At 41.0% G+C, this 13,462-nt stretch overlaps 1 protein-coding gene across 3 annotated transcripts in view; it reads left to right on the top strand.

The window, feature by feature from the left end:
* ATP8A2 (ATPase phospholipid transporting 8A2) overlaps nucleotides 1-13,462 on the top strand; it is a 657,063-nt gene that overhangs the window by 189,321 nt on the left and 454,280 nt on the right. For all 3 annotated transcript variants that reach the window (XM_050937153.1, XM_050937152.1, XM_050937151.1), the window contains exons 19-22: nucleotides 2,334-2,383; nucleotides 7,151-7,220; nucleotides 10,376-10,460; nucleotides 12,318-12,457. In XM_050937153.1, the coding sequence (XP_050793110.1) occupies nucleotides 2,334-2,383; nucleotides 7,151-7,220; nucleotides 10,376-10,460; nucleotides 12,318-12,457 (345 nt within the window). The remainder of the gene's footprint in view (nucleotides 1-2,333; nucleotides 2,384-7,150; nucleotides 7,221-10,375; nucleotides 10,461-12,317; nucleotides 12,458-13,462) is intronic.

The raw sequence follows: 13,462 nt of genomic DNA on the forward strand, positions 1-13,462 counted from the left end.
CGCCTGGGTAAAAATAGGAATGATTCCTGGTCATTCCCAGTAGATGGGACAGAACGGCTGGTAATCACCCTCATCCTAGCAACTGGGGGCTGAGATCCATCAGCCCCCTCCCTTTCCTGTGTAAAGAAAAGATTCTGTACTGCCTGGACTATCATAGCAGCGGGATACTGGGCTCCTCTCCTCTGCACCACTTAATGTCCTGCCTGGACTGTCATAGCACCGGGAGGCTGCCTCCCCCTCATTTTATCTCACTAACAAGTCACTGTTTCTTATTCCTATAAAAAGTTATTGCATTTTTTATAACTTCATGACACAAATGGGGGGGACACTGCCACGGTAGCCCAGGAAGGCTGGGGGAGGAGGGAAGCAACGGGTGGGGTTGTTGCAGGGGCACCCCCCATGAATGGCATATAGCTCTCTGGTACACTGGTTCTCTAGTACACTTGTCCCATATTCTAGGCAGGACTGACTCTATTTTTAGAAACCATAAAGGAGGGATTGACTCGGGGAGTCATTCCTAGTTTTGCTTTTCCGCCCCTGTCCAATCTCAGCCAGGGGCACCCATGATAGCAGCAGACAGCACAGAAGGACAGATAACCGTCATCTCATTGCTAAATTACACTGGCAGCAGATGGTACAGAACGACTGATAACCGTCTCTGCTATCATGCAAAAGCAAATGAATGCTGCTGTGTAGCGCTGGAGTATCGCCTCTGTCCGCGGCATCCAGTACACATACGGTGACTGTGAAAAAAAAGCTGAACGGGCTCCATGGTTGCCGTGCTATGGCGTCTGCCAGGGCAATCCAGGGAAAAAGGGCACGAAATGATTGTCTGCCGTTGCTTTCCCGGAGGAAGGAATGACTGACGACATTTACCCAGAACCACCCACGACAATGATTTTTGCCCCATCAGCCACTCGACTTTATACAATCTGTTTTATAAAACCGGTTTATGTAAAATTGGAATAATCCCATAGTGTAGACGTACCCCGAGAAGAACTTGGTCCATGGGATACATCCAGGGCTTTGGGTTTTGCTTGTTTTAATGTGTCACTGTTGTGTGCCGTTCTGGATGTGTGTTTGTTTTGTAAATCACCCCTGCTAGTTACAGTATCACAAAGGCTGAATACACTGTCATGAAGGGTAGAAGGGTAGGGGGCACAGCTATCAGTCTTGTAATTTCCAGGCCAGACCTTAGTATAGATTTTTTCTGAACAGCGCCACCTTTTCTCAGTGTTATTTAGAGGAAGGCATTAAAGTTGTTAGGACACTTCAAAACACTGTTACTTGGTTTAAAAGCATGCTGTAGGTCCTGGCTGTGCAGTGTTGTCTGGAACTGCCCAGGGCCTTCCCACCTGCTCTGCACCTGGTGTTATCGCTAAAATAGCTAAGCCCATTTGAACACCACAAAACAAATCCTGCCTCCAGCACACAGCTTGAGTACTGTATCTGGGCTGTGTGATGCTTCTTCTATGGGTAGGGAATACTCCCTCCCTAGGCCAAGCTCTGCAGCAGCCAGTGCTGCTCTGAGACAACAGTCGGGTCCTGGACCTCTGCTCTGCTATAGGATTGGTTGTGGATCCATAAACCCTTCATTTCTGTTCCTTCAGCCCACCCACATTCAACTCCACCAGTCCCTTCATTGGATCCCTCAGCACTTGCTTCCCAGTGCAGTAGAATCAAACAGGTTTCACTGCATCTGTGAAATGTTATGCTTGTGCAAAGGAGGGTTGTTGGTAATTCCAGGGTTTGCTCCTAAATGTGGCAATTTTCACAGAAAATCTTGGTCTCTTTTGCATATTGGTCCTGTACATTGCAGTCTGACACATGAAATAAATGTGCACACTTTTGGAGGAATCCTGCTTATTAGTCCTGTTCAGATTTGTTACCACAGTAATGCCTTTGCTTCTGATGGGAAAATTTTTATTCAGGTGGTGCATTGTTTATCTATTATATCTATGACCATATTTGAACCCTTTCCTTATGTTAGTGGTCTTTACTTAGCAGGTTTAAATATTTAGTCTTTTTTTAAAGCATACTTATGTGCTTGCAAAGATTGGGAGCTAGAATTTCCTCTGTTATATAGATGGAACCCCACTAAAATCAGTGTCTGCAGGCTCGTAAGGTAATAGAGAAATTGAAAGTCGCTGGAGTTGTACAAGTGCAAATGAAGGCTGAATTTGCCACTTCACAGTTAGACTGAAATAGGACAGTATACCTCTTTTGCCAGGAGAGGGAGCTATGATCACATCACATTTGAAATCATGATGCTTCTATACATATGTGCATCGTTCACATCATCTTAATTTTCTGTACATTGTATTTTTCTGCAGCTGGGGAAAGAGGAAGCCTTTGAAATTCTTAATGTTCTGGAGTTTTCTAGGTAAGTTATTTCTGCAGATATTAAATAAATGCAAGGCAGCAAATAAGAGAGAAAATGAGCTAGTAACATTACTAATGATCAGGTTCACTGGAATCTAAAGAAATTATAGTTGGTTGTCTAGTTATATCATCCATTTTCCTTTAGATTTGCCATTTCCCTCAATCTCGGGTGAATAAACTGCTCCTTCTTACAAATGGGAATTAGAGGTCTAGTGGTCAGACATGGAAGTGGGGGTCAAGAGACATCTTTTCTAGTTCTAGCTCTGTCAGAGACTTTCAGTGTGACCTTAGGCAGATCACTTCACTTCTCTGCACCTAGATTTCCTCACCTGTAAAATGAGGCTAATGATTCTCACCTTGCCTTAATAAAATGCTTTGAGAATGTCAGATGAAAGCACTATATAAGTGCAAAATATAATTAATGATTTCCACACAAGGGAATCTCCCACTTGAGGGAAATTTCATACCCCTTTTTGGGAGCAACCTGACCACCCAAATTCCAGTATCCCTTCTGCTTCCCAGCAGGAGAGACTTCAGGCCTAATTCTCATTTATACTAAGGATCCTTTGCACCACTCTGGCTGTGTAAGAGAACCTTAGCATAACAGGGTAAGGCCCATAGATTCTCCCTCTGCTGAGAAGATGGAGATGTTTCGTGCTTTGCACCTGGGTTTGGGTTGTACCAGTCAGACTGGGCTTTTCTGCCACTTCTAATGCCTGGCCCCCCTCAGTTCTGTGGACCAAGGACAGGTTTGACTCAGCTGTTGCTTGGGCCTTCTTTGTTGCCTATTTCTGTGGCAAGCTGACTTGGCCTGCTGAAGAGGAAGAGGATGGTGAGGGGGAAGATTTGTCTAGGTTGTGTTTCGCTCTTCCTTGCCTTCTCTGAATGTTCCTCAGATGTGCCACCATGACTCTCACTGGGTCTTGTGGATATCTCGACTTGCTTTGTGACCTCCATAAAGGGAGTGGAGTCATCATCCAGGAATCCAAGCACTGGGGGTAGAAGGGTTTCTGGTCACAGAAATTCCCTGCATCTTTTGACTACAGGGATCTTTTCTGGGCCTTCATGGATTCTCTTCGGGCCCACAGATATAAGTCTCTTTTGTTGTTATCCTGTCCCTCCCTCATCTATAGTAGCATCTTACTCCAGCAAAGAGAATGAGGTTGCTCACACAATTCCAGGACCCAGGAGGAGGTGGAAGCTCCTCTGGCCCATTAGTTTGCTGCAGAGCTCCTGGACTCTTTTTGATAAAAGAGTGTCCTACATATCTGCTATGAGTAGGAGACTCAGCAGGGCAGAGCCTGTCAGGAGAAAGTTCAGTCCAAGAGACAAGGAAGACAAATGCTCTCCCATGTACTTTATCTTATCGTACTTACAAGGAGTCCTGCTTCATTCCATATGGTTACTGAAGGTATGCACAGAAGGAAGCAAAGTTCTACAAAAAACTGTTTTTTGTTTTGTTTTTTGTTTTGTTTTAAAAAGGTTGTAAAGTGAAGTACCGAAAAGGCAGGACTTGCCAAGGCTAAGATTGCTCAGAAACTCTTTACTCTGTCTCCTTGTGCCTGTGTAATTACAATAAACTTTAATTCCATCATTGCATTCTGTTATTTCCAGAATATCCTTAGAATTTCAACCAAACTGAGGCTCTGAACTAAGTGCCATGTCTCATTCGTTATTAGGAGCCTACTAAATTCATGGCCATGAAAAATATGTCATGGACCGTGAAATCTAGTCTCCCCCTGAGAAATCTGGTCTTTTGTGTACTTTTACCATATACTATAATGATTTCACGGGGGAGACCAGCGTTTCTCAAACTGAGGGTCCTGATCCAAAAGGGAGTTGCAGGGGGGGTTGCAAGATTATTTTAGGGGGGTCGCGGTATTGCTACCCTTACTTTTGCGCTGCTACCTTCAGAGCTGGGCAGTCAAACAGTGGCAGCTGCTGACGGGGGGCCAAGCTCTGCAAGCAGCAGTGCAGAAGGATGGGTGGCAATACCATACCATGCCAGCTTTACTTCTGTGCTTCTGTTGGCAGCAACGGTACCTTCAGAGCTGGGGGCCTGGCCAGCAGACACCACTCTCGAGCTGCCCAGCTCTGAAGGCAGCGCCGCCACCAGCAGCAGCACAGAAGTAAACGCAGCAATACTACGACTCTCCCCCCAAGCTTGTTTTTGGGTCAGGACCCCTACAATTACAATACTGTGAAATTTTAAATTTAAATAACTGAAATCATGAAATTTATGATTTTTTAAATCCTATAACAGTGAAGTTCACCAAAATGGACTGTGAATTTGGTAGGGCCCTATTCATTATGTACCCCTGCTTCATTCACAGGACCCAGTTCTACGCTCTTGTTTTATGCCAGTCTAACTTGTTTGATTTCATTGGGTTCAGTCTGATGTAAAAGTCTTGTAGAGAAGTGGAGACTCAAACTTGGTACTGAATGTGTGTGCACAAGGGACAGAGTTAAAGTTGCAGAGAGAGTTAAGGTTGTGTGACCAGTCTTAACTTTGACATTTCCTGACTTGTGTAAGCTCTACTTTGAAATCCTAGTATTCTTTTTATGTAGTTTGTTTTGATTTGAATGTAAATATAAAGCTAATTATTTGCTAGGAAATTTTTTCTGAATCTTTAGTGCACAGATTGCTACTGGGAAGAGGCACAAAACTGCATGAGGTGGGAGATTCTGCCTAGCTTCCTAGCGTGTCAGATGAACCAATCCATGTTTTGGAAAGTGGGGGGAAACTCACAAAATGCAATTTACTAGTAAGGCAAAATTAATGTTTTTAAGAGGAACATGAAAGTCCCCATTGTTCGCCCCTTTGTATATTTTGAAGAACCCTGCATTCATTTGTTGAATAATTTCTCCTAAAGCAGGAAGTTTGTTTGCATAGTTTACAGTGTGCTGATAGTATTCTTTTTACTGGCATTTCGCCAGGGTTTATGAAATCAGCCCCTTTGCTTCATCTGTGGGAACAGTGCCTAGGTCCCTTAATAACATACATAAAACTTAGAAGTGAAAAACACCCATTAAGTCATCTAGTTGATACCCCTGCCAGCGCAGGATTGTACATTATATTCTTGAGTGTACAGTTAGAAATGATTCAAGTGATTACCACCACTTCCTATGGGAGACTGTTCTGCCATCTAATATACCCCAAAGGTAGTTTTCCTAACATTCAGCCTAATTTTTTTTCATTTTTATCCCGTTACTCCTAGTTATACCTGCTTAAACAATTCTACCAATTCTTATTCCTTCTTGGGGTCAAAAATACGTAAGGTAGAGTGCTAGCATATCCATGGTAATTTAACTCTTTCCTTATACGCCTTTATTCTTTTCTTGCAAGTCAATCTTTAAAATAATTTCTGTTGCTCTTCTCTGAATTCCCTCCAAACTGTTGATGTTTTTCTAGTATCTTTTGCTGTCCAGAGTTAAAGGTGTTGCCTTGCCATATACAACAGTGATATTACCTCGAGCCTTGTTACACACAACAGACACATAGAATCCTAGGACTGGAAGGGACCTTGAGAGGTCATCTAGTCCAATTCCCTGCTCTCATGGCAGGACTAAGTATTATCTAGACCATCCCTGACAGGTGTTTGTCTAACCTGCTCTTAAAAATCTCCAATGATGGAGATTCCACAACTTCCTTAGACATTTAGTCCAGTGCTTGACCACTCTGACAGTTAGGAAGTTTTTCCTAATGTCCAACCTCAACCTCCCTTGCTGCAATTTAAGCCCATTGCTTCTTGATGTATCCTCAGACTTAAGAAAAACATTTTTTCTCCCTCCTCCTGGTAACAATCTTTTATGTACTTGAAAACTGCTATCATGCCCCTCTCACTCTTCTCTTTTCCAAAGTAAACAAACCCAATTTTTTCAATCTTCCCTCATAGGTCATGTTATCTAGACCTTTAATCATTTTTGTTGCTCTTCTCTGGACTCTCTCCAATTTGTCCACATCTTTCCTGAAATGTGGAACTCAGAACTGGACACAACACTCCACAAAATCTTCTCCCTCCTTGAACTTCCAGGACACACTTCTTAGCCACCATCCTTCTGTATTAGGTGGGACCCTGATGGGAACCCATTAGGTTTATTCCTTAAGAAAGATCCAGAGGAGTGGTAGTTAAGCAATGCAAAGCATTACCTCTCACTGAGAGGATGAGCAATCTGCCCCTGCAATCTTCAAGTGTGTCAGCACTGGGAGCAAGGTAACAGGTTCAACAAAATACATGTTTCTATATGATAATCAGTTGTATTTTTGAACTGGAGTGTTTAGTGAGTTTATCTTTATTTTTGAAAAGTTACGGTAAATTATTTGAGGCATGATTTTCAAAAAGTTTTAGGCATAGAAACTCTCACTTGCAATTCATGCCTAATTTATGTGTACGTAATTACATTAATTGTATGAGCCAATATCTGTGCATGCAGATTACCAGCTTCAGGAATACCAGATTAGTTTAGGCAGTCCCAGTAATTTCCCGTGTACATTAGGAATGCAAATGTGGGTGTGCATCTGTATGCCATAAACTACTATAAATCAGGCCATTTATGTTCATATTGATTAAAGAAGCATAGGATCGGAAGATAGAAACGGCATGTGTAGGATTGTTATGTATTGTACATATACGAGTGTTTTTGTATGATCTGGTTTAAAATGTACCAAGTGTATGGAAGAAAACTTGTGGATCAGACTGTGCTTTTACTCCTAGAACCACAGATCTGATTAGAAAATAATTTAAAATGGCTGTTTGTTTTCTCATAGTAACAGAAAGAGAATGTCTGTAATAGTTCGAACTCCAATGGGACAACTACGTCTGTACTGCAAAGGGGCTGTAAGTAATCCGCTACTACTAACAGAGAATATTGGAAATATTGTGAGCTGCTGCAGCAGTCACATTGTTTTTAGAATGTTGAAATGTTGTCCCTTTTAATGAATATCTGTTAGCTGCATGTATTAGGGGCCGAATGTTTAAGGAGCCTTAACCTGTTCTCTGATTTTGTTTGCAGGCACACATAGTATTTAGGACTCTCAGTGCCGGAACTGAAATCCTGCCTGCGTTAAAGTCAGTGGGAGTCTTGCCATTGACTTCAGTGCAGGCAGGATGTCTCCCCTGATGTGGAGGTACAATCAGGAAGTTAGGCCTGGTCTACACTACGCGTTTAAACCGAATTTAGCAGCTTTAAACCGATTTAACCCTGCACCTGTCCACACAACGAGGCCCTTTATATCGATATAAAGGGCTCTTTAAACCGATTTCTGTACTCCTCCCCAACGAGAGGAGTAGTGCTGAAATCAGTATTGCCATGTCGGATTAGGGTTAGTGTGCCCGAAAATGGACGGTATTGGCCTCCGGGCGGTATCCCACAGTGCACCATTGTGACCGCTCTGGAAAGCAATCTGAACTTGGATGCACTGCCCAGATTGACAGGAAAGGCCTCTTGAACTTTTGAATTTCATTTCCTGTTTGTCCAGTGTGGAGCTCTGATCAGCACAGGTGGCGATGCAGTCCCAAATCCAAAAAGAGCTCCAGCATGGACCATACGAGAGATACTGGATCTGATCGCTGTATGGGGAGACAAATCTGTTCTATCAGAGCTCCATTACAGAAGACGAAATGCCAAAGCATTTGAAAAAATCTCCAGGCTATGATAGACAGAGTCCACAGCACAGTGCTGTGTGACAAGCGTAATGGAAAGCCAAAGAATCAAATGGATGCTCATGGAGAGAAGGAGGGAGTACTGAGGACTCCAGCTATCCCACAGTCCCCACAGTCTCTGAAAAGCATTTGCATTCTTGGCTGAGCTCCCAATGCCTGAAGGGTCAAAAACATTTTCCTAGGTGTTTCAGGGTATACAAAAGGCAAAACTGGCTCTATGGTTGCCATGCTATGGCATCTGCCAGGGCAATCCAGGGAAAAAGGGCGCAAAATGATTGCTTTCATGGAGGAAGGATTGAGTGACGACATTTACCCAGAATCACCCGCGACACTGTTTTTGCATTGGGATCTCAACCCAGAATTCCAATGGGCAAGGGAGACTGCGGGAACTATGGGATAGCTACGGGATAGCTACCCACAGTGCAACACTCCGGAAATCGACGCTAGCCTCGGACCATGGACGCACACCACCGAATTAATGTGCTTAGTGTGGCCGCATGCACTCGACTTTATACAATCTGTTTTACAAAACCAGTTTATGTAAAATTGGAATAATCTTGTAGTGTAGACATATCCTTAGACATCTGAACACTGTGGCCTGAACCTTCAAAACTGGAGTCTGTTCTCAAGCATTTAGCCCTGCCTGTCTCGTGATCTTCTGCTTTGTCCCATCTCTGCATCTGCTGCTGCTAGTTGTTCCTGCTCATAATATGCTATGCTTCTACTTTCACCAACAGGAGGGATAATGTATGAAAATGAAACGACTGTAAAAAATGAGAGGCATCAACAACCACAGCAGGGTGTGGCTTTAAATTCAGTGGGAAGTGATGGAGGGTGGCTCAGTTTTATCATGTGGAATTAAATCTCTGTTTATTTTAACAGTGCTACTTCTGTGACATTTTACCGTAAGGCTCTAATTTACTACAGTGCGTGTGTTTTTTTTTTAACACACTTTTAAAAAATCATTTGAAATACAGGGCTGGATGCATCTCTACTATACTCCAGTGTAGCTCCGCTGATTTCAGTGGAGTTATGCCAACATGAAAGTGGAATAACAGAGGTGAATCAAGGCCACTGTAATTATACATTGCTTAAAACTTTTGAAAGTCACACATAAATCTGGACCCAACAGAAGTGACCATGTCTGACATCTGCGTTTTCACACTGCTGTGCTCTTTCTTCCTCTTGCTGTCAGTTTTGTGTTGCTGAATGTTACAGCTGTTACACATCACAGAACTAGCATTGGGAAGAATAAAGAGGAGAGGTATTGTGGGTCTGATCTTGCTCCATAGATGTTAGTGGAAGTTTTGCCTTTGACTTCAGTGGGAACAGGAGAATACCCTCTAGCAGCAGCAAAGGGGCCGCAACAATCGCAAGATCAGGGGAGGCAAGAATGACTCCAAAAATCAATATGTTTTGTTTTAAGAAAAATAGTTGCCATAACTTTTGAAAGTGAGTTTGCATTTATTGGGCAGAACCCTGAATATGTTCTTGTCTTGGTCTCATAAAATAACGAAAGTGATATTATAAATTACTTATTTATGTACAACTGTATTTGAAGTACATCTAGATATTAAAAATGAAGTTCCTTTTCTTGTATGTCCTTTACACCTTTTTTCTGTTCCTGATTTCTCAGGCAACTTTTCTCTCATCATTTCCCCTCCACCCCAGACCTTTATCAGTCCCAGAAATAACCACAGGCAGTAATGGATGATGCTTCTAAGGCAATTCCCAGCAATGGAATCCAGCCTATGTTGCTTATTGTTCTGACTTCTTAATTAGGCAAAACTGTCGTTGACATAAATGGGAATTTTGCCTGAGTAAGAATTGCAGGATAAAACTCTTAAGTATGGATCTGTGTTGGAACTTTGTTTTTTATTGTTCAGGACTCTTCTGTTCTTGGAAAACCCAGTCTCACTTCAGTAATCCAAAATGGAGCATTCCATCTTTGCAGTACTGTATTCTAAATTTAAAAAACAGTGTAACCAGTTTGGCGGTAAGGGAAGAAAAATCTAAAGAGACAATGTTTGTGTTTTTGTATTTGCAAAGCTATTACAGTATCCCACCCTTTTTCACTTCTGCTTGGAGTTCATATAGGGTGGTAGAAACTGTAACATTCCAGCTTTGGCTTTCTAAGTGAAGCTACATCCATTTCATAGGTAAACCAAAATTCATTATTGTACGTATTTTCATTTTCAGATATTATCATGTCCACTTTAGGCGCCTCACATCAGTTAGATCTTGAGAGGTTGAACACTTGTGCATTGTAGGTACATGAGTGAAGAGTTTACATGTGAATTTACTCTTTATATTTAATTTGGTTTTGATAGGATAATGTTATTTTTGAGAGACTTTCAAAAGATTCCCAGTATATGGAGCAAACACTATTGCATCTTGAATACTTTGCCACAGAAGGTAAGTGAAACAACAGGCAAGTTTGAATCAAATTTTTGAATTATTATTAGTATTTTGTGTATTAATTTTTAAATGTCAACAAATTGTTGAGTACTGAACAAGACAAAAATTAAGACAAATCCATAGGGTGATATGTTGTATATGTAAGGTAAACTCACTTACCCATGTGTAAGTCTAAAAAGGGATTTTACAAGCTGATCCTGCTTCTGTTGAAATCCTGGTGATTTCAGTGGGAGCAGTACTGAGTCCTGCATAAGAATAAGGGAGAGTAGGGACTTGATTCTGATCTCACTTTGATTCACGTAAATCAGGAGTAACTACACTGATATCAATGGAATTACAGCAGTGTAAAATCAGAAGAGATGAGAATTAGGCCTAAGTGTCTAAGCTAGCGTAACATACAAGCTGAAAGAGCTGGGAAAAATATGTGCATTGAAACTTAAACTCATGTAGATTCATGTCTGAATCTGGCTCACTGGCACTGCTCATAGGAGCTTACAATCTAAAATCAAACATGCCAACTTTTTATTTTACTGGTGACAAATCCATGACACTGTCATTCACAAGGAAGTGCTAACAGGGATATGAGCTTTGTTCATTTTATATACCTTTTACTTTATTACTGTAAAAATGTGTTTTTTCCTCAGTCCTATTTTTTCCAGTTTGTTCTATGAACTCCCCTAACCCCAAATAATAAAACCTTTCTATTTTATATGGCATGCTTCCTCCTTTTGCTGACTAACTCATACCAGAATAAAAATTATTACTTAGGCCTGGTCTACACTACACAGTAAGGTTGATGTAAGATGCTTTGTGTTGACCTAGCTGTGGAAGAGTCTTCATTTAAACTTGGTTCCCGCTGACGTAAGTGCCTCTCTATGCCAATTCAGTAACACCACCTCCCTGAGCAGGGTGGAGTCAGTTTCTATAATTAGGTTGACACTTACATCAACTTTTGCTGGCTCTCAGGAGCCATACCACAATGCCCCACGCTGACATTACAATCGATACAAGTGCTCCTGGTAAGAACGGGCATTGCCCAGTCAAGGTGCCACGTGCACACACACACAAGCAATTTAATATCTGCAGTGGCTGTATGCCAGTGTATATTAGATTAACTTATTTTGTAGTGTAGACATGGTCTCATATATGTTAAACTTGATCAGCCGTCTAATAAAATGATCTCTTTCATACTCCATGGGGCGTATTCTCTATGTATTGTGTGGGTGTAACTCCTGTTCACATAGCTATGAGTTAATATGCATGCACGGAGGGGGAGAATACAGTGTCTTCTCTGAAAGGAAGTATTGGGATGAGCAATAATTTGAGATGAGTGGTATTACATATATGAAATACCTACTGTTGAAATATAATAATAATAATAATACTTACCAACCTCATTGGGGTTGTGTGACTTATAGTAATTACATTTAAAACAAATCACTTTCAGCCTCAAATGAAAAATTAGATGAAAGATTACACTGTTGTTGCTCCAGTATTACTAGATTACTGAAAATTGGGGAGAGGTTAGGCCAGCTTCTCATCTTGGTTATACTGGTGTAAATCCAGCGTAGTCAGTGGACTTGGTTAGATTTATGCCAGTGTCAGTAAATTCGTAATCTGCCCCATTTGGGTGAAGTTGGTGGAAAAACCCAATTGTTTTCAAACTGTGCTGGGAGATTGTCTTGCCTTTCTAGAGCTTGATGTTCCATTACTTATGTGTGTGAAACTTTCACTGACTCCAGTGAGGAGGCCAGGTGCTTAGCATCAGCTGGTTCAGTCAATAGAAGAATTGTAATGATGCGATTCTCCCCATCGGTAGGTTAATGTGTGCAACATCTATATTCTGTTTTGTAGGTTTGAGGACTCTGTGCATTGCATATGCAGACCTGTCAGAAAATTCTTATCGAGAGTGGTTAAATGTTTATAATGAAGCCAGCACAATTTTGAAAGACAGAACTCAAAAGATGGAGGAGTGCTATGAGATCATTGAAAAGGTAACAACTGTAGACGTTTATGCTGCTGAGGGCTAAATCCTGCTTATCTTATGCATATGAATAGCTCCATAGTCTTCAAGCAGTATTATTTTGCTAAATGTATCACATGTTGAATTAATAAATACAGCTGCTGGAATATATGTATATATTACACACACGTATGCACACTCTCGCTCTTTCTCACTTTTCTAATGTTGTATCCACTCCAGTTTTCATATTTATTTTTCTAATTCTCAATCCAAAAGATACTTTTTTCAATCTATGCTGCTGAAATTTTTCCTGTACAATATCTGTAAAGTTACAAATAACTAAGTTAAATGATTACAAAATGTATAAAAAATCCCCTTTCCTTTGGCTGATGAATTACTTAAATGCTTTCAAGGTTAAAACTGGCAGATAAGACTGCGGCTTTATTTGGCAGAGTTTGCTGCTTTTACTTCTGCAGCATTTTGTCTGCCATATTTTCTGTAACATGGCCAAATCCTTTCCTGCAGTGGCCCTAAAATTTCAGAAAAATATGCAAAGCTCTGTAGCACTAACTAGTTGTATGAGACATTCTTTTTTTTCCAGGAATATGGTATACGTGTGTACAGTACAGATACTTGGATTGTTCAATATTCGTTCCATTTGTGTTACATATGATGTGATTATGTCCGTAAATAATTGCAATAATTTCAGCCTTGAGTGATTGTATGCAGGCTGCGTGTACATTTTATTGGAGGGGAAATAGTTTAAATGATGTTACGCCAGGTGATTTCTGTTTTGTGAGCTTAAGAAATACAGATTGTGACCGTTCAAGCATATTGCTATGGTGATTAGTGAATGCACCAGTATGTATGTTCATCCACTGGCTAAAGTTAAAGTTGTGTAACTTCAATTAATTGCTTTTGAAATGTTGCTATTTTTCTGATCAGAAACATTTGGCTCCATTATACACCTCTAAAATGTGGATTGTACACAGAGGAAATAGAAGAACCACAAAAAAAATTACTGTATTGTATTTCT

The sequence above is a fragment of the Gopherus flavomarginatus genome, chromosome 1, assembly GCF_025201925.1.
Source record: "Gopherus flavomarginatus isolate rGopFla2 chromosome 1, rGopFla2.mat.asm, whole genome shotgun sequence".
Classification (NCBI taxonomy): Eukaryota; Metazoa; Chordata; order Testudines; family Testudinidae; genus Gopherus; species Gopherus flavomarginatus.